Source organism: Salvia splendens, chromosome 13 (genome assembly GCF_004379255.2).
Source record: "Salvia splendens isolate huo1 chromosome 13, SspV2, whole genome shotgun sequence".
NCBI lineage: Eukaryota > Viridiplantae > Streptophyta > Magnoliopsida > Lamiales > Lamiaceae > Salvia > Salvia splendens.
Window position 1 is genome coordinate 25,401,656 of NC_056044.1, and position 21,592 is coordinate 25,423,247.

The following is a 21,592-nucleotide window of genomic DNA, read 5'->3' on the forward strand; positions in this document are numbered from 1 at the left end:
TATAATCCGGCCACTAAGCTGAACCACTGCAGAAGGCTAGTCTGGACTAAGAAATGCTGATGTGGCAGACTATAGTCCGAAGACTAGTCAGCACTATAGTCCATACCACTGTGGATGCTCCAAGCAAATCCCAATAGTACCATAGCCCCATTGAAAACAATCGAAGCAAACAACTAAACCAAACGCCACAATAATGGGGCTGAATCATTTTTCTTTTTTGGTAAAAAAAGCAGGTAGAGCCCGATTACAAACTAACAAACGTAAAAAACACCTAATCTATCATACATCAATCAAATACTAAGGGAGAGGACTCTAAAACATGGACACCTTTAAGAAAGTCGGCAGCGAAATTTGCTTTCCTGTGCACGTGACGGAGCACCACTGAGTCAAACTCATGTAACAAACTCTGCACTTTCCATACTACAAATATGCAATTAATGGTACTTTCCGTACCACAAATCTGCAATTAATGGTCACTTCAAAGTTTTCCACGGACACACCAGTGAATAATTTACTAGTACATTATTTTGATATTATTAATCGAATGAGTTAATGTCTTCGTGACAAAGACATATAAGGGCAGTTATTTTCTCACAAACACCATCCCTCATGGTTTGCAACCACCAATAATGGAGTACTACTAGTTTTTATTAAGAATTACATCGTGGTAAATAGTACACCCACCCACCATTCTTTCGAAAAAAAGGGGTGCCAATGATCTATAGCCATCCAAAACCAACATCCAAATTCATGGTGATGCCTACTAGGTTCATGTCCCTCAAACTTGCCCCACCAAAAACAAAGAACTGAAAATACAGTTTGATGTTGTGCTTTGGTATAATGTTTATCTCCATCATGTATTTTATTCTTCAAGTTCGATGATCTTCACCACGGAAGCATCTCCGACTTTCTGACACACAACTACTCGATCGTGGGACTTGATAACTCCAGAAGCTTTTCCATGATCAAGTGCAACCTTCAGAACAGACTCATTTGTTGCATTTGTGGACTCAGCCTGTAAGATGAACAGAATCAGTCCTCAGTCGAGGATGAACAGATCCATGGAGTATGAAACAAGAGCATGTATCAAAATTCAAATAATCAAACTCTTATACAAACATGATCTGAATGGGTAGGCATAGAGCTCCATGAATATACTGTAGTGTTTACAAAGTCATTATATAGCAAAACTATATGATATGAATTCAAGCAAAAGCACCTAAGACAATATCAAATTGATGTGGCTTTGTGCAAGATTTTGACATTAAAAAGAACTCTCATTCAAATGTGATATGGCCTAGTAGTTTTGCTTTTGCCTCCATAATGCAAATATGATCGAAGGAAAACACAAGGTACTTACAGGATGCCGAGGATCAGCGAGCAAGGGGAAAAGGCCCCGCACTACAAGTGATTGCCTAGCCTGAACATATGCAGAAAGATTATAAGCACCTCACTAGGAAACAAATACAATAACATAACTTGAAGAAGGACGATCACAAAAATAGCAGGAGAAAAGCAGTTAGATCTGTGCCAACTAATCTCCTACGCAATATAGGCATAGCTTTTCATACTGCCTCAATCAGATAACTATATAAACAATATTGCACAAAAGATATTGTGTGAAACTGTCTACCCTCAATATTTTATGACAGATATCTGGATGTCATTATATAGCCATAACGACCTTCCTTGTTAATACGAAAATAGAGCCATCAAATAAAATTGTTCTGGAATTGGAGCCATTTAAATCTTAAGGGGAGGGTGGGGACTGAATGCTGACATATGCCACAAAGAGGTGATGCTATAACCACACTGTAACGATTGGTAAAGTCAAATTCAGATTTTATAATAAAAATATTATCTTGATATTGAGCTAAAGTTTACCTCAAATGCACCGCTAAAACTCCACTTCAGTTGATTTGTCTTCAGCCGAGGAATGACAACAGATAACACAGGCATTGTTGGCCTGTACTTTGCAATCAATCTGCATAGAAAGGAAGATGTTGAGATGATGCTAAAATGGAGTGCATCTTAGATTCTTAACATCAGTTTATATATATCTGACAAAGAAAAGAATACCTTGCAGCTCTCCCAGATGACGTAAAGCATATTATGACAGACGCCTTTACTTTAAGGGCCGCACGGACCTAAGAAAAAGTGCAGATAGAGTGACTTAATATGATGATCTAAGCAAAAACTGCCTCAGATTTTTTTTTTGCTATTTAAATTTCGCCTTGTTATTCTTCAGTTGTTTCACAACATACCGCAGAGGAAGCAATAGATTCCAAGTGAGTCATTGGTTCACCAACAAACTTTACAGTCCTCTTGAAGTATTGATCTTGATTGAAGACCTTCTCTGCCTATGAAGAAAATGGGAAACTGCAGTTAGATTTGCTCAAGTGTTTGTCAATAAGGACATTGAGAGTTGAGACTAGCCAAGAATTCTTCATATATAAGGGGTGAACTCCCAGAAGATATATGATAGTAGTATGTTAGTCCAAAGTTTCTGCTATTGATGGGAACGAAATTAGGCTATTATATATTTTGATATAAATGGCAATTAAAGAAACAAACTTTAGTGTTTTGCATAGTAGAAATAAAACATAGAAGCTTAGAGAGTTTAACTGTACTTGCACAAAGAATAAACATGAATAAGTTGGGAATCTAATTGGGTGAAACGTGAAATACACCTTCAAAGCATTTTATTTTAAAAAAGTAATAGGGCCGTGGATTAGTTATATATTGCGAGTAAACATATTGCATTAGACAAAAAACTGAAGCTGTTAAAATCAAGAAACCTCAAATTGTATTGTATAGGAAACAGAACACCATATAAAGATATCAACAACAGCTAATATGAAGCCAAACAAATGCAGAGGTGAAAGACAATATACCTCAGCACAGATTTTCCCAACGGTAGAAATAGTTTCCACAGGATACAATCCACGCAGGGTCTCAGCACCAAGAAGAATAGCATCACATCCTGAAACACACATTATCACCATGGTTCAGCCAGCTGATATAATTTGACCAACAATCAAAGAAGACTGATGATAATTCAAATATAGTAACCAAGTACAAAGAAAGGCCTTGGACAATTAATAGAGAAGGAATGACAATTCACAAAAACTGCTTTAAGAAAACACGGCCAAGCATTTATGTTTTTCCAACAAATATTTCAGTCAGTCGCTTACCATCCAAAACAGCATTTGCAACATCAGTTGCCTCCGCACGAGTGGGCCTCAAATTGTCCGTCATGCTATCGACAACACGAGTCACAACTGCAGGCTTTCCAGCCATATTACATTTGTAAACAGCAGACTTCTGAAACAAGAACACCTACAGATACAGAGGAAAGAAATTACTCTAAAAATTATAGAGTAGAGCAAAGAAATTATATTACATGCAAGTACTCCTAATATGCAAGAATTATAGCACCCCACCCAGAAAGAGGCCAAAAATGTGCATATCACTTTTTCAAAGGTCAAAGTGAGGCTGTCCTGATATATAATAACCAACCGGTACACTTGAAAATTCCAAATGAAAAAAAATTACAGCTATAGAGCATAGCCTTGAAATTTGAGGTACTGACTAGATAAACACATTCACAAAAAAACTACATAAACATGGTACTTCTTCATGTACATATAGACATGTGCAATGCAACTCAAGCCTCAAAGTCAGCATGCCCCAGTGGCAATCACAATTTAAAAAATAAAAACAAACAGATGGGTAATACGAAGCAAGATTTTGCATAAACAAATAAAACGAACAGCTGACCTTCTCCGGTGGGAGGTCTATGCCAAGATTCCCACGAGAGAGGATGATGCCATCAGCCTCCTGTAGGATCTCGTCAAAATGGGTTAAACCCTGCAGATACCAGTAAGTTAAGTTTGTGAGCCATTCGCGCATCTCTTGTGAAAAACACAACCCGCCATTAGAGTTTGCATTGCAGCCTCAGCATACCTCTACATTTTCAATTTTAGCAAATATTTGAGTCTGACTCAGATCACCATGCTTTGACAGAAAATCACGAGCCTACAAAGAAAATTTATCAGCTTCGAGGAAACTATATACATGGAATTCACATTAAAAAGAAATCAAAGCAGTTTTTATTCAGCCACTTTACCTCACGGACATCCTCTGCGTGCCGTGTGTATGATAGCGAAAGAAAATCTATTTTATTCTTAACACCCCAAGTGCTGATAACCTGAAACAGAAGTGTATGTCTTCAATATTAAAATCAAAATTGGACAGATTGGATAAGACAGACATATAAAGGAAAAACCAAATATAACTTCTAGTTAATCATCAGCAACTCAAATAAATAGACATGCTTCAGATGCCAAATTGGGCACTACTTTCATAGGTTTGAATTTCACCACAAGTAATACAGGAAGGTACAAGGAAACTGCATGAAGGTTTAGGTTTGAAGGTGGTGACTTTTCAGTTTCCTTCTCGACTTACACGTATTATGGTTAAAATCATATTTAAAACCCTTGATAAAGTACGGAAGTGTGAACTATGTACTGCTAATTTTATCAATGAGTCATTCAGAAATATCCCCCCGAATCCTGATATCATGAGAAAGGAACATACAAGTCGAACAGTTATTGCAAGGTTTGCAGAACTCACCTCCTTGTCCTTTTCAGATAGAGTAGGCAGATCAATTCGAATTTGTGAAGCATGCAATGTAAATAGTGATCCTGCCAAGGTCGCAGAGTTCTTGGTAACACAAACCACATCATTACCCTTTACTTCATCAACCTGCCAGCCAAATCACAAATGACAAGTAATAAATCTCACTGAAATAACTAATTATATATCAAGTATAAGACATAAAATGCAAAAGAAAGTGTACTTAGTGTATACAGGCTCATGTTCGATTCTATCATAAGAATTTATTTTAAATGGAACCAGGGAGAAAAAATCCGGAGGAAGATGAACAAACTCAACAACCAAGTACACATAGGTAATGTAGGAAAAAAAAGAAAAGGAGAAGCAAATCAATAATAGAAAATGGGACAACACAACTAGGAGAACTTAAAAAATGAAAAACACTACATATGTACACCTCCTACCTCCAGCCATACAGAAGTCGTCTCACTTCCTGTGAATAGGTACTGACCGACAAAAATGGTGTCACCCTTCTTCACAGCCTGCAAACATGGACCTTGATTAGGATGTACAAAAAGAAAGAGGCCTAGAGCAAATTAATGATGTTGAAAGAATGGAGTAGGACTCTTAGAAGCAACACAGACAGTGATAGTGATAGCTAGAATCATATTAGCAGCTCAGGCAACAATAGCAGCTGTAAATAATGTTGCTTTAAACATAAAAAAAATCACAACAGTAAAGCAAATAAATTTGCTCCTTCGAATCACAAATTGACAACACTGGATGGGTAAACCAGCAAACAAATTGCACTAGGAAAATAGTTAGAGAACCTTAGCCAATCCTGCAAAGTTGATCGGCAAAACTGCAGATGTTGCTTCTTGACCTTGATCAGGAGTCAAAGTAACCTTGTCTTCGGCTTTAAGTGTTATAGATGTCTCGCGCTTATTAACAACTTGCATTTCAGCACCTACGGTGTCTAGCATAACCTGAAAACATGTTCAAACCCAACATCATCAACATTGATACAAAATCTACTGATTGTTTCCTCTTCAAAAAGTAACACATAAAACATAAAATTGCATGCTTTATTTGACTCTCTCCAGCTGTAAATATGAAAAAATAATTCGAAATCAAATAAATATAAAATCCAATAGTTCAATAGACTTACAGCACAGAGTTTCGTAGTGCTCTTAATTGCAGTCTTCAGATTCTCCAAAGTCTCCTGGTGGGAGTCCGCGTCGCCCCATGAAAAATCAAATCTCGCAACTGCCACGTTCGGAAAATTAACAAAAAAACAAAAAAAATAACAAACTAAATAAGATCAAAATCCGGCATAGGACAAATACAAAAAGATATTTATCTCCAAAAAAACTTGAATCAATTACCGGACATTCCAGTCTTAAGGCAATCGGAAATAACTTCGACGGATCGAGAGCGCGGGCCGAGCGTCCCGACGATCTTCGTCATAGCAGGGAAGAAATTCTGCATAGACACCACCAGATGAGTCACAGAAATCCAAACCGCAATCGGCTAGTATGGATCCGCTCAAAAATCAAAACAGCGAGAAGTGATACCGGTTTGGATGGCTCAAGGATGGTGGCCATTCGGATTGGCTCCTCAAGCAGCAAATGATTTGAATGCATCTTGATTGTCTTCGATTTCTTGCGAGTAACAGTAATTGAAGCAGAAAATTATAGAATTGATTTGGTGGCTAAATAGTGCAACACAGTGGTTTGTTTCTCAGTTTCTCTCTCTAAGATTTCTTTTTGCCAACGAAAACATCCCTCCCCGGTTTACGCTTTCCACCTCTTGGGTACAACGTACGTTCCACAAGGTACTACCACTTTAAAAAGCGTGGGATTTAGCAAAAGTCGAGCTCAATGTGACATTTATTTTTATGTACACAATTTAAAATAAAGATATTAATTATGGACTTGTTTTTAGAGCATCCATAATGGCGGCGAGCGGATCGGCTAGCCGATCTCCGGCGCTCGCCGGTTCGCTCGCCGAACCATTGTAACCAACGAGCGTCATTTCGGCGAAAAAATCGGCAAGCGCACGCCGATTCGCGAGTGCTGGGCGATGCGCTCGCCGGTCCGCTCGCCGCCATTGCAGGCTCCGGACCGACGAGCGATCGGCGAGCGCATTCGCACCACTTATTTTAATGAGTACTCTATCTATCTTAATTTCTGTACAAGATCAACAACGTGAAATGGAGAACAACAACGAAGGTACTCCAATGACGAGCGGGTCTCAAACTCCCCCGGTACCCGTGGGAGGTGGATGGGGTCCCATGCCCGGGTACTACAACATGTACCCGTGGCAGCAGATGATGCCCGGGATGGCAGCCGGGGGGGTTACCGGCGATGCCGGGGTGGGCACCCGGGATGCAGATGATGCCGGGAGGGGTACCGGCGACGCAGGGGATGCCGGGGGGGGGAAAACGTCTATCGCCCCAGTTTTGATTTTTCGACTGCTTCTTCGCACACATCGACCCCAGTGGAGGCGCAGTTCAAGCAATATGAGACTTTCTCCTTAGAGGAGTTGGGTTTGATCTTCTCGGTGCGGAGGAAACTCCCGTTCAAACGGGGGGAGTAAGGCGGGGTCGGGGCCCCCAAAGAAGAAGGGCAAGAGGAAGGGCAAGAGGGTCGGCGAGTCGTCGCAGCCGGTTGAGGACGACTGCTCGGTACGGAGGAGGTGGACGGATGCGGAGAACGTCGTGCTGTCCAAGGCGTGGGTGAGTGTTTGCGATGATCCCCTCACTTCGAACAATCAGAGGATCATCAACATGTGGGCCAAAATAGCAGCAGCCTACAAGGCATTTTGCTCGGAGGGGAGGCCGCGCAACGGGGAGGAGTGCCGGAAGGCGTAGGACCGAATTAGGGCTGGGGTCTCCCGATTTTCGGGCTTGTACGCCAACGCCCTCTGCATGCAGAGCAGTGGCCAAACGGAGGATGGTTGCAGGAGGATAGCGGAGAAAGTCTTCCCCCAGCCCGGGTTGTATAAGGAATTCACCTACTGGAACTGCTATGAGGTGCTGAACGACTCTAAGAAGTTCCGGGCAGGTGTCGACGCTGGCTGGCCGAAGAAGAACTATACCGGTGATTACAGCGGCAGCAGCGGTGGTTCCCACGACCTCCCCGAGGGTGCTCAGGAGCTCCCGTCCCCTCCATCGTTCGCTCGCCAAACTCGCCCAGTTGGTCAAAGGCGGGCGCAACGGGAGGCGAGGGGGGGCGCCGGGGGGTCCCAGGAGGTCCAGTCGGCATCCCCCCTTGGCCAGTCGACAGAGGATCTCAAATTCTTCGCGCGTCAACAAACGCGTGCTCAGATGGTCAAGATCTTAGCTGATTGGAAGGCGGCAGAGGACCCCGAGGAAAAGAGCTTTCTTCACGCATTGCTCGTGAGCATGCGTGACGATTTGAAGACCGGGGGGGTACCGGCGGCGACAGAGACGAGGAGTGAGGCGGAGGTCGGGTTTTTTTTTAAATAATGTAATTTTTTTAAAAATTAATGTACTTTTTTAATGTACTTTTTTTTAAAATTAATGTATTTTTTTAATGTACTTTTTAAATTTAAATAATATTATTGAATTTTCCCGTATCTGTGTCGTAAATTTAATTTTGTATTTTGTGTGATTGTCAATTATTTGTTTTATATAATTAGGAGTGATGTGGCTAGGCTATTGCTGGGCTATTTGCTTGTTCTGATGATATGGCAGGAAGAGTTTGTGGTTGGGCTATGACTGAGCTATGGCTAGGCGAAAGCCATTGTGCATGCTCTTAGGCATCTTCCAAATATGGCACATAGGGATGTCAATCGGGCCAACCCATTCGGGTTCGGGCCAATCCGTTTGGGTTGTCGGGCCATTCGGGTACTGGCTATTCATGTTATGATTTTTTCGGTTTATGAAAGTTCGACCATAACCCTGACTCTTCGGGTTTCGGGCTAACTCACCGGGTTATTCAGGCCAATGCGTATTTTTAATTCTTTTAAAATTTTCAAAAAAATAATACGTATTTTAAATTTTCTTTAATTATATACATATTTTTAATTAATCATTCAACAATGAAATACGTATTTTTAATTTTGTTTAATATTTTTAAAAAAGATTAAGTTATTTAAATTTAAATAACTTATTCATTACATAATTATTTACAAAAGATCTATCAATAGTATGTTTATGTTTATGTATTTAAAACATAAAACAACACTATGTTTCAAAACTCAAACATAAATCAATTCGTAGAAAATTGAATAAAATTTTCATAACGTGAGAGGTGCATCGTAGATGTAACAAAAATATTTTAAATTGTTAAAGAGGGAATTATCAAGATGCTAGCTAATTGGAGTAACTCTAACTTTTCTTGAACTATGATTGGTCAAATTTAATTTATTCCAGCTGTAAATAAGTCAAATAATAATTTATCTTTGTTTTAAGAATCATCAAAGTAAGCATAATTCAATGACGAAGCGGCGTCATGAACTATTATATTGGAAATATACTAAAAGAAAGCTTTATATACGAGTATTTATGAATCCATGAACCACATAGTGATTTTTTTCGTGATCTTATATAGTCAGTTGACATATTTGGATTTTGCATGGTTTTGGAGGGTTGTCTTGGATGATTTTGATTATATTTATATATTTTAGTATGTTTACATGTTTATTGAGAAATGATAGAAAATGGATTAGAAAATGTACACAAAATACGTGGATGTGCAGCAGCCTTGTTTGAGTCAATGTTTCTCGCGATTTTGAAGTCTGATAAACCTCTAATGCATATCATTCTCTTCGTCTTCGAAAGAGCTTCGCGTGGATATATTGCACGCCTCAATCGGAGCTTTGTAGAGAAAGTTATGACCGTTACAAAAAATGCTCGCTGTGTATAAGCCCTCAACCGGACGGGCCGACCCGTAACCCGAACGGGTCAGCCCGCCTATCCCGACAACCCGAACGAGTCAGCCCGAATGACCCGATTTTAAATTCGGGCTGCGAAATTACAACCCTAACTATGTATTTTTATCGGGTTATTCGGGTCAGCCTGCAGGTTCCGGGTTACATGGACATTCCTAATGACACATGTTACCGGCGCTAGAGGCATGAGTTCTTGTGCATAAATAATTAAATCGGAACCTTGTCAATATTTCTATTTATGGTGGCCATTCATGTTGAATATTTATTAGATGAATATATGAAGTAGAGTGGAAAACGCCACGTAGTATTAAAATAACTTTAGATCTAATAAATACTTTGAATCAATTAAAGAAGAAAATTTTACACGGAGTAGTATTAATTCACTTCAATTAAGTCAGTTACTTATTTGACAGGGAGTAGTGTTAATTCACTTCAATTAATTTAATTGAGTGGATAAAACAGAGACTAAAACTCCTCCTGCCACATCATCAGGACAAGCAACTGGACAAGCAATAATTCAGTCATAGCCTAGCCACAATAAACAAAATTATTAAAAACAAATAATTAACAATCACACAAAATACGAGACATATACGGGAAAATTCAATAATAATATTAAAATTTTAAAAAGTACATTAATTAAAAAAATTACATTAACAAAAAAAAAATTACATTAATTTTAAAAAAACTACTACTCCACGCACGAGCCCCCCAGTCTCCGCCTCACGCCTCGCCGTCGTCGCCGCTATCCGGGACCCTCAAATATGCGGCATCTGAGCCCGCGTCTGAGCCCCCCACTTGTGCTGCGGCGGCAGTCAAATCGGCTCGCATACTCACGAGCAGTGCGTGAAAAAAACTCTTCTCCCCGGGGTCAGTGGCATTCTTCCAGTCAGATATGACCTTGTACATCTGAGCTCGCGTTTGTTGACGCGCGAAGAAGACGAGGTCGGCTGTCGGGCTGCCAACAGTGGGGGGATGGCGACTGGACCTCCTCGGACCTCTAGCGAGCCCGTTGCGCCCGCCTTTAACCAACCGGGCGAGTGTGGCTAGTAAACGCGGGAGGGGACGGGGTATCCTGAGCATCTTCGGGGAGGTCGTGGGATCGCCGCTGCTGCCGCCGGCGTAATCACCGATATAGTTCAGGCGCTGCTTCTTCGGTCAGCCAGAATCGACTCCTGCCCGAAACTTCTCGGAGTCCATTAGCACCAGGTAGCAGTTCCAGTAGGTGAACTCCTTGTAAAGCCCGGGCACGGGGAACTCTTTCTCCGCCATCCTCCTGCAGTCCTTGTCAGTTTGGCCACCGGACTGCATTCGAAGGGCGTTGGTGTACAAGCCCGAAAATCGGGAGACCCCTTACCGGATTCGGTCCTACCCCTTCCGGCACTCCTCCCCGCTGCGTGGCCTCCCCTCCGGCCAAAATGCCTTGTAGGCTGCTGATATCTTAGCCCACAAGTTGACGATCCTCTGATTGTTCGAGGCGAGGGGATCATCACAAACACTCACCCACACCTTGGACAGCGCGACGTTCTCCGCGTCCGTCCACTTCCTCCGTGCCGAGCTGTCGTCACCAGCTGGCTGCGACGACTCACCGACCACCCTCTTCCCCTTTTTCTTCTTGGGCGCGCCCCGACCCCGTCCTACTCCCCCCGTTTGAACGATAGTGTCTGCATCCCCGAGATCTATCCCCAACTCCTCTAGGGGAAAAGTCTCAATCCCAGTGAACCGCGTCTCCGCTGGGGTCTATGTGTGCGAAGAAGCAATAACCAAATCAAAACTGGGGCAATAGACGTTGTCCCCCCTGGCGTCCCTTTCATCCCCGGGTACCCCGGCGTCCCCTGCATCCCCGGGTATCTTGGCGTCATCTGCATCCCGGGTGTCCACCCCGGCATCATCGGCATAGGGGGTTGCATCCCCGGTCCCCCCTGCCCGCCCGGACCCCCCGGCATCCCCTGCCATCACGGCATACCACCCCCGGATGCCACCCCGGGCATCATCTACTGCCAAGGGTAGTAGTACCCGGGCATTGGACCCCATCCACCTCCCGTGGGTACCGTCGGAGTTTGAGACCCGCTCGTCCCTGGAGTAGGCTCGTTGTTGTGCTCCATTTCGCGTTGTTGATCTTGTACATAAATTAAGATAGAGAGAAAACTCGTTAAAACAAGTGGTGCAAATGAAAATGACGTGCAGATCGCGTATATATAGTGTTTCGAAATTTTTTTAAAAAAATCCCGCTCGCCGATCTGGCGCCTGCAATGGCGGCCAGGAGATCGGCGAGCGCATCGCCGAGCGCTCGGGAATCGGCGTGCGCTCGCCGTTTTTCTCGCCGATTTGACGCTCGCTGGCTGCAATGGTTCAGTGAGCGGACCGGCGAGCGCCAAGAATCGGCTAGCCGGTGCGCTCGCCGCTATTGGAGATGCTCTAAAGACAAATTAGGATTCTACTATACCTCTCTTCGTGACAAATTAGGATTCTACTATACCTCTCTTCGTTTCTGTTAATAGACATATTTATTTTCGCCACAAAATTTAAAAATAATATTTTAATTAAATAGTGAATAAAGTAATAGAAAATAAAATAAGAGTGATAGAAAAGAAAATAAAATAAAAAACAAAATTATATTTTATTAAAAATAAAAATAACTCAATTAATATTTAAAATATAAAAATGGGCCAACTCACATGCCCACCTAACGGACTCGTCGCGAATGTAACGCCACTTGGGCACCGCCCCTACCCCTAACACCTGCAAAATTTCCCAAATTCCATTATCCTTTAACGGCGCCACGTTTTCACGTCCGTCTCCGTTTCCGTCAGCTGACGCCGTCCATGGCTGCTTGTGACGACGACTTTTCCCTCCTCGACGACCCCCTAAACCCTAACTCTGCCCCGCCCTCCACCGCCACCGCCTCCGCCTCCCCATACCAGATCAACCCGTACGAACACGATTCCGACCCTTTCGATTCCGATCCGAACTCGCTATCTACCAAGCGCCTCACCGATCGGGATGACATCCACAGCGGCACGTCCAAAAGGACCAGATTGCCCTCCTCCGCCAGTGCCGGAGACTACCGCAAGGACAGGGAGGAGTGGAGCGACACGGCGATCTCGTGTCTGCTTGAGGCGTACAGCGAGAAATTCGTGCAGCTGAACCGGGGCAATCTGAGGGGCCGGGATTGGGAGGAGGTGGCAGCGATGGTCAGCGAGAGGTGCGAGAATCAGTCCAAGAGCGTGGAGCAGTGTAAGAACAAGGTCGATAACTTGAAGAAGCGGTATAAGCTTGAGAGGCACCGGCTGAGCAACGGCGGCGTGTTGACCAGCCACTGGCCGTGGTTTAAACAGATGGAGCAAATCGTCGGCAATTCTATCGCTGCCAAAGCTGCCGTCGAGGAGGAGAAGTCGTCTGGCGCCGGAGGGGTGTCGTACTCGACTAGGCAGACCAAGAGGTACACATTCGAATGAGCAATTTTATTTAATCTATCAAGGATTCACTGCTTTTATTTAGCGATGTAACGTAGAAAAGAGAACTGGATATCTTTTGAAGCTATATTGATTAAAGTTTGATTATTTGAAGAGTATAATATGTAAAAACTATGCTTCATTTGGAAAAGACACGGATCTATTGCTCGTTATAGCTTTGTGTCAAGTGTGATATCAGTTGTCGAAGTATATACTATTACTCTTCAGTTAGCTTTACTCACTGAGAGAGCTGTTATGTTGTTCCATAAGCTTTACTCACTGATTGTAGAACTTAGGCTGCGACTGCTTTGTTGATTGCTTAAAGCACTTGGATTTTTTCTGAGCTACTTTCTTTCCGTGGTGCGTGGTGGTTTTCGTTGGTTATTTATTTTCTCCTAATGTTGAACTGTTTTTGGGCAGACTAGGAACAATAGTCAATTGTTCTGGTAGTCAGATTAACAGCATGAAGTTGAAACCATCAAATAACCTCAGATGGAGGAGAGTCGTGTTGAAAATTAGTGGAGCTGCTCTAGCTGGAAGTGCTCCTAACAATATTGAGCCGAAGGTTTATTTCTAACTTAATTTTTCTTGACTGTATTTGCCTCCGGAGAGTCCATGCATCTTTAGTTCCATCATATGCCATGAAATTGTGCTATCTTTGGATGTGTACCTAATTGATATAGTGAAAGAGTACCTTTCCGGCTGGCTGTAATTGCAAATGCTATATCTCCTCAAATCTATATCCTTTTCTCCTTCGGAGTGAATTGCTACGTGTTGATGCTTATAAAAGAATAGCCAGTAACTTGATTGTATATGTACTTCATTATACATGTATAACTTGCTCAATAACCTTGTCCCCTCTTTGTTGTTGAAAGTCTTTGATTTCCTGCTGTCTCTGTTCCTGAATTTGGAGTTGAATTGCTTTATCTTTTTGACATACTATAGGTGGCCATGCTGATTGCAACAGAAGTTTCAATAGCATGCCATGTTGGTGTTCAGGTACTAGTTTAAAGCCTTCTATTTGCAAGGTTGTCTTTAAATTTCCTTTCATGTAAGCTTCATTTCTTTCTCTTTTTTCTTTTACTTTCAACTTCTTTGTCCTTCTTCTAAAAATTTAACCTTAGGTAGCTATAGTAGTTGGTGGTCGCAACTTCTTTTGTGGAGACGCATGGGTTGAGCAAACTGGCTTGGATAGGTGTACTGCATATCAGATTGGGTAAGCTTGCCTTTTAATTTTGATGAGTTAATTTTTCGATCTTGCTATATTCCTCGGATCTTGAAGACTCAGTTAGTGGCATGTTATGCATTCAGTTTTGCATGCTTTACTTTGTTTCTTACTCAAACTTTGGCTCTCAATTTTTACATGCCTATCAAAACATTAATTTCAGTTCCATTTTTCCCTGCATGAAGCTGTCATCAGTCTTTCACAATCTTACATTTAATAAAGGTTCTATGTAAAATAGTGGAAATATATGAACCTGGTATACAGTGCTATTTTTAGAAAAATAAGTTGTTTAAACTACTAATCGATCCACAACGTGTTTGTCTGAGCCCATAAGTTGTTTAAAATGACTTCTATGTTAAACAACTTATAAGCTTGTCCAAAGTGTCTGCAATTTGCTCCAAAAATAAGATGTCAGAACTTAGCTCTGCAATTTGCTCCAAAAGTTTCTCTCTATCTCCACTCACCCACCAAACAGAAACCCATAAATATTAGTACTATCTTTCTTCTTTCAGAGTGAAGCAAATCGGATATTGTTAAAGTGATTTAGGTCTTTCCTTGTCAGATTTGCAGGTATTAGAAGAAGAGGTTAGAAGTAAGTGACTGTCATTCTATGTTTTAGGAAATGCAAACAACCACTACCCAACAGAGATTTCTTTTGGATTCATATCTTGTACTTTAATAGCTGACATCTTACAAGTTCAATTATCCAGGCGTTCTGACAATATATTTTTAAAGATAAGATCTATATAAGCTCCTTGAAATTATTTTAACCACATTGTATTGATAGATTATTAGACTCCATTTTAAGGAGTCAAATGTGTTTGGGTGAGCTTATATTAAACCAAGTTAAAAGATGTTTTTGACCTTAGAAGCTCCTAACAAAAAAAGATGTTAAATGTGTTTTTGATCTTACAATAATGAACATATACTGTGATCTGTACTTGTGTGTATGTGTGCTAGAAGCTGTATATGGTTCTTATTTGAGTTCTTTCACTGATCCGACAATGGCATCTACAATCAGAATGATGGCAACTGTGATGAATTCCGTACTACTGCAGTCTGCTTTGGAGAAACTGGGCGTGCAGACGCGCGTGCAGAGTGCATTTTCTATGCCAGAGGTTGCTGAACCTTACAGTAGGCAACGGGCAATTCGGCATCTTGAAAAAGGAAGAGTTGTAATTTTTGGTGGTATTGGCTCTGGCACAGGGAATCCTCTCTTCTCCACAGATACAGCTGCAGCCCTTCGAGCATCAGAGAGTGTGTCCTCGCTTAACGGCATCCTTTAGCTAATGGTTTCTTATGTATTCCTTAAATCACAATGTGCCTTAATTCTTTGCAGTTCACGCTGATGCAGTCCTGAAAGGTACAAACATGGAAGGTGTATATGTTTGCGATGCTAGAAATAATAGCATAGCGGCAGAGCATATTTCCTTCAGGGAATTGGCTTCGAGGGGGGCTTTTCCAATGGACATGATGGCTGTGACATTCTGCGAGGAAAATGGGATCCCAGGTCCTAAAACTTGCATATTCTCCATTTTTTTTTGCTGATAGGTTGATTATCTGTCTCTCACATCGATTTTTATCTATTCTTCTTTGCAGTTGGCATCTTCAATCTTCACGAGCCGGGAAATATTTCGAGGGCATTATGTGGGGAAAGGGTTGGTACTCTAATAGATCAAACAGGTCCAGTTACTTAACATTACGTGCTATGTTGAATGTGACTTCAATTCAGTATAGGCACATTAATAATTTAACTTCTTGTTGTATGTTTAGTTGGTAAGGGTTATCAATGCTACTCTACTTAGCCTAAAAGATGTAGTTGTTTGTCCAATAGTGTAGAATGTCGTCTGTATTTATATGGCTTTGATTGAGCCCCCTTTAGGTTATACCTTGAATTATTTTTTCTTATTTGGCTTGAATTTGATTTGTCGGATGTTCGTTTGATCGTAAAACAAATGACAATTTTTTTAACATGTGATTTAATGTCTTAGACTAGCAAGAAAGAAAATAAATTATGACCTTGTTAGCAGCATTAGTATCTCAGACACTAATTGTTGATTGGTGGTACTGGTAGTGGTATATATCCAACCTCTTCAACTCAATTGTAAAATACTGAGAAATAGTAGCATTATTTTTGCAGCAGAACATGGATTATTAACTAGATCAGAACCCTTTTCACAACAATCATGGAAATGATAAAACCGAATCACGACAGCTGAATTCGGAGTGCTTAAAGATCAACACAAAATCCCCAATAATAATAAAATTGAACAAACAAATCTGCAATGAGACGCTGCAAGCTCAGTAGCAACGGCGATTTCAGATGAATCCATCTTCAGTGGTGGCGAGTGATGGCGAGAGTGAGTTACGTGACTCGTCATAATCCTCCCCCAACGGCGACTGCTCCACCCTTATCGCCTCTATCATCCTCACCACCTCCCTCATTGCCGGCCTCTTCTCTGGCTGTGCCACCACACACGCCATCGCCACATGCAGCATGGATACCAGCTCCTCCTCAATATTCTTGTACCTTAACAGTTCTTGATCGAACACCTCAGCCGTCCACTCATCCCTCACCACAGATCTCACCCAGTTCGGCAAATCCAGCACTGCCAACTCCTCCTCCTCCTCCCCGGCCTTCGTCCCAGCAGGATAAGGGGCTTTCCCGGTGAGCACTTCAAGCAGCAAAACTCCGAAGCTATACACATCAGCCTTCTGCGAGAGGAGCTTGATCTCACCCTGCTCCGGCGCTCTGTACCCTCCCAATCTAGCTATGGAATGGACCGGGTTCAGCAGCAACGACAGCCCGAAATCAGCAATGCAAGCATTGCCATTTTTGTCCAACAAAACATTGGATGATCTCACATTGCCATGAGGGATCCTTGAACCTGCATATTCCTCATGGATTTTCGATAGCCCTCGTGCTGCACCGAGGATCAAGCTGATCCTCGTCGTCCAGTCCAGTGGGATCCTTCCCGGCCCTCGCATCCCTACTCCGATCAGAAAACGGTTAGAAACAGAGCTAACATTGCCGGAAACAGACAAGTTTGATTTCATAATTTTTATTACATACCATGAAGAAGTGAATGAAGGCTGGCATTAGGCAGATAATCATAAACAAGCAACTTCTCTTCTCTTGCATAGTAATAAGCTCTTAATCTCACTACATTTGGATGCCGAAGCTTTCCAATCACATCCATGTATTGCTCAAATTCTTTTCTAGTGCAAGGATTCGAATCCTTGAGCCGTTTCACGGCGACGGCGCTGCCGTCGTCTAGAGCAGCTCGGTACACCGTACCTAAGCTCCCTTTTCCGAGCATCTCTGCAGATGCTCGGAGAAGCTCATCCAGCTCAAACTGCTTCTTCCTGTCAAAAAACACGAGCTTGCTCTTGTCGGTGCCGTCGCTATCCCCGTTCGCTCTCGAGCAGCTGCTGCTGCGCTTCCTTCCGTCGCTGCCCGCCGCGGTCGAGCTGGCGTGGGTGGAGGCCTTGCAGCAGCAGCACAGCATCCCAAACGACGCGATCACCAATAGCAGGAGTAAATTTGCCGCCACCAAAGCTATGATCTCGCCTCTGCTCAGCCGGTGGTGATGCTTCTTCGACGGCGGAGGGAGAGAGGTCGGATTCGACGGCACGGTTGTTTTGGGAAGGGATGATGGCTTATCGGCGATGGTTGAACAGTCGGGAAGAGGGGTCTTCCCGCAGAGGGCTTGATTGCCGGAGAAGCTGGTGTTGCCGTATCTCGAAAGCAGAGTCTCCGGAAGCATTCCGGAGAGCTCGTTGTTTGAGAGGTTTAGGTGTGTGAGGTGTGGAAGGGAATCGAGGAAGTTTGGGATTTGGCCGGAGAGTTTGTTTTCTTGGAGATTGAGGGTGAGGAGGCGGGATAGGTTGGAGAGTTGAGAGGGAATGTGGCCGCGGAGGTTGTTGTTGGAGAGGTCGAGGCGGAGGAGGCGGTGGAGGGATGAGAATTGAGGCGGTATCTCGGCGGAGAAGTCGTTGCCGGAGAGGTAGAGGAGCTTGAGGTTGAGGCATTGGGCGAGGGGGGAGAGGGAGTCGTTGAGGCGGTTGCCGCGGAGGTCGAGGAAGCGGAGCTGGTCGAGGGAGGAGAGGGCGGCGATGGGGCCGCGGAGGTTGAGGAAGGGGAGGGACAAGGCGGCGACGCGGCCGTTGGTGCATGTTATGCCGAGCCAATTGGCAGTGCAAGGGGTGGTTGTGGGGGTCCAGTTTGAGAGGAGGGCGCCGTGGAGGTCGGTTTGGGAGCGGAAGGAGGCCAGAGCCGCCGTGTCATTGGCGGCGGAGGAGTGAAGGAGGGACGTGGAGAGGAGGAGGAAGGAGAAGAGGAGGTCCATTTGTGAGAGTGTGAGCGGGAAGAGAGTGTATCAAAGGTTGGGATATGTATGTTTTAGTATTTGGTTTTGAGTAGTGAGGAGTAACAAATTAAATTAATTTTTCCATAAAAAGAGGGGAAACAAACAAAAGAGGGTGGAAATTTGGTTGAGATAGAGAGAAATCTTTTTTAGAAGTCAATGAGATCTTTTATTTTCTAATTACTGTTCTAGATGCTTTATGCACATAGCATATATAGAGAACATGAGATTTGTCAAGGATTGTAATATCAAGTTGTGAATATTTGAACTATGAACAATTGATTAATATATATATATATATCTATTTAATTCTATCTAATTAATTGAATTTCGGGATTACCATAAAAGGCAGCATGGAATCAAAATTATTGAATTTCAATTTAAGTGAGAGTATGAGGAAAGAAGGGGAAAGTTTATAGTTGGGTGAACCTGAATGATTGATGTTTTCCATATCGGAATTCAGAGGAAGCAATGTTATTATTACAATGAGAAAGGGAAGATAGATTCAGAAGATACCTTTTCTGCTTTTCTTTTTCTAATTGATGAAACTTCATATAAAAGGGGGCACATTTTTCTTCTTTTTTAGAACAACGAGATTTCATTTTTTCTAAAAAACAAATTTGACTCGACAAGATAAAATTAGGAATACAGTGTAGACTATACCGAATAGTATTTCAAAAATAACTTATAAGTAGCATATGATTGTAGAATTGGGCCCATTTGCGACATGTACGGACTATGTTTATTCAAAAAGTAAAATCAAATTACATCACAATGAAACATAGAACTGGAATTGTTTTTCACAAGTGTTTAAATGTACAAACTTTGGTTGTCTTCTCTGTCGCCCACTGCAATAAAAAGCTGTTATCTGAAGTGATAAAGAAGCAAACTTGTTTTCCCATATCTGATAAATTTCACTTTCCAAATTCACATGCATTTATCCCCCACACCACCCTACTAATCCACATCATCTTTTTCCTACAAATCATACTATTAAATTTCAATCGACAAATCAGAAAACAAAAACGGTTTTGATCGAAAACTTCTCACTCGAAATAATATTGGTCGAATTAGTCCGAAATTAATAACTGATGTATGAAATCTGAGTGAATTGGCTCAATGGACATTCTTATTCGGTAAGATGACGTTCGGTTCGTTGGGCAAGATAATAGTGAGATATAAAATGAAATAGCTAAACTGAAGTTTATCTAGGATTAAATTAGTCATATAGGTGGAAATGAGATAAATATCATGAAATACAAATATAGCGTGATCTTGACATTGTAGATACAAACCAAAATAAATTATAGCTTTTGAGAAAAAAAATAACCGAACAAGAGATAAAAATTAGATATTGCCTTTAGTTATAAGTAAACATGGTCACTAAAAGACCCATAAGTTTATACTCTTTCGTCCAAATAACCTGTACATGCATTGTCATTTTGGTATCTCTCAAAATTGAGGATCTTCTTTTTTACTTTATTCTCATTTTACACACTTATTTATAAAAAAACTAAAATGACCTACCATTATTTATAAGTAATATCTTCATTAGTAAAAGATAGCCTGATTTCCTCATTTGGATCAAGATTAATCTCTTATCTATTAATATAAAATTGACATCGCTTTTATCTTTTTTCCTCCTATGTTATCCCTTACTTTATTTTTCATACGATCTCCCACTTTATTAATTATGCACAAAACTTATGTCATCTAAAATTGAAAATATTAGATTATTTTAACAAAGTGAAACTGTTTTTTCACCCACAAAACACAATATATAATTTTTATTAAAACTAGTAGTAACATATTAAGGTGAGTACTTTATTATGCAACATGGCGAATTTTCCCTCAATCTCAAGTTGGTTGAGTCACATTTTTTTCCGTACTTTATTCCATATTTTCTTATACATGTTTTATTATTTAATTTATTTTTATTATATCTACTAAAATTTTTTCTTAAATCTTATGCTTAAAAAAACCCTCTCCAGTAAGGTGAGATATGTATTAGTGTAAATTAAATTAAAATAGTGAGTTCGGCGTAAAGCTAAAACAATACACTCAGAGCTTGATTCAATGCATGAATAAATCAAACTGCCGGTGCAGTCGAATGATTTATTAAGTAATTTGAATTCGAGGAAACTGGAAAGAATTGTTGTAAAAGTTGTTCAGTTATGCAATAATGAAACGTACAATTTGTTGGGAGAAAAAGTGAGGAATTGGATTACAGCTTTTGATGAGTAGCAAAGTAAATAAATGATGGCCTTTTGGTGAGAATTCAAGGCGGGATTGACGTTCCAAAAAGAGACTAAAATTCTCTATCCATCAATAATTATATACTCATTCTTTACAAGCTTATTATTACTAATTGGTGCCCATGCTCCAAAGTTGGACTTACTTTTGTGGCCCATCAAATATCACACAGATAACTATATAATTAAACATCAACGGAATATTTTTGTATATTGTATGATCATAAATGATGTAATTGCTCCCATGAAATACACCCAAAAGGGCTGATTATGATATCGATATACTTTTAAACAAAAAGGACAACTCCCAAAATGATATATATATATATATATATATATGCACTTATTCAATTCCTTCTTTTTTTTGTCATCTGTCTTCTCATCTTAATTAATCACTGAATGCTAATTCAAATATAACCCTGATTTGTGCGATTTCTTTAATTATCACAATAATCGTATACTACCACCAAAGATTGTGGTCTATCCATCTCAATTTATAATTCATTGAGTCAAGCGTCTCGGCCAATTAGATAGTGTGCATATATGTACTTAAATTAAAATGTTAGATGCATAATCAATAATAGATCAAACATGATTTATGTACTTAGGGGTGTTCGGTTACCAAGATTAAATCCCATGATTAAATATGTATCATGTTTGGTTCATAAGATTGAACCCTACAACTTAATCCTAGATGGATAGTCTCATGATAATTAGCCATAGCCTCCCCCCTCCAACTAAAATAATCCCACAACTTAA

The 21,592-nt window shown here is 41.2% G+C and overlaps 3 protein-coding genes across 3 annotated transcripts; 1 reads left to right on the forward strand and 2 right to left on the reverse strand.

Annotated features, from left to right (window-relative positions):
- Positions 1-507: 507 nt before the first annotated feature.
- Positions 508-6,434, reverse strand: LOC121762603 (pyruvate kinase 1, cytosolic-like). Its single transcript, XM_042158545.1, has 16 exons — positions 6,192-6,434; positions 6,003-6,099; positions 5,786-5,883; positions 5,448-5,603; positions 5,082-5,159; positions 4,636-4,767; positions 4,130-4,210; positions 3,967-4,038; positions 3,781-3,870; positions 3,195-3,339; positions 2,895-2,983; positions 2,265-2,360; positions 2,080-2,147; positions 1,885-1,984; positions 1,361-1,420; positions 508-1,015 (listed from the first exon to the last, which is right to left on the reverse strand). The coding sequence occupies exons 1-16, from the start codon at positions 6,258-6,260 to the stop codon at positions 863-865; spliced, it is 1,584 nt and encodes a 527-aa protein (XP_042014479.1). The 5' UTR covers positions 6,261-6,434; the 3' UTR covers positions 508-862.
- A 5,782-nt stretch (positions 6,435-12,216) lies between these two features.
- On the forward strand, positions 12,217-16,185 carry LOC121762611 (uridylate kinase-like). Its single transcript, XM_042158561.1, has 7 exons — positions 12,217-12,976; positions 13,410-13,554; positions 13,935-13,988; positions 14,114-14,205; positions 15,236-15,471; positions 15,554-15,724; positions 15,814-16,185. Exons 1-7 carry the CDS (start codon positions 12,360-12,362, stop codon positions 15,909-15,911), a joined length of 1,413 nt encoding a protein of 470 aa, XP_042014495.1. The 5' UTR covers positions 12,217-12,359; the 3' UTR covers positions 15,912-16,185.
- A 160-nt stretch (positions 16,186-16,345) lies between these two features.
- On the reverse strand, positions 16,346-18,614 carry LOC121762600 (leucine-rich repeat receptor-like protein kinase PXC1). The gene is made up of 2 exons (XM_042158541.1): positions 17,288-18,614; positions 16,346-17,204 (listed from the first exon to the last, which is right to left on the reverse strand). Exons 1-2 carry the CDS (start codon positions 18,561-18,563, stop codon positions 16,534-16,536), a joined length of 1,947 nt encoding a protein of 648 aa, XP_042014475.1. The 5' UTR covers positions 18,564-18,614; the 3' UTR covers positions 16,346-16,533.
- Between the last annotated feature and the right edge of the window lie 2,978 nt (positions 18,615-21,592).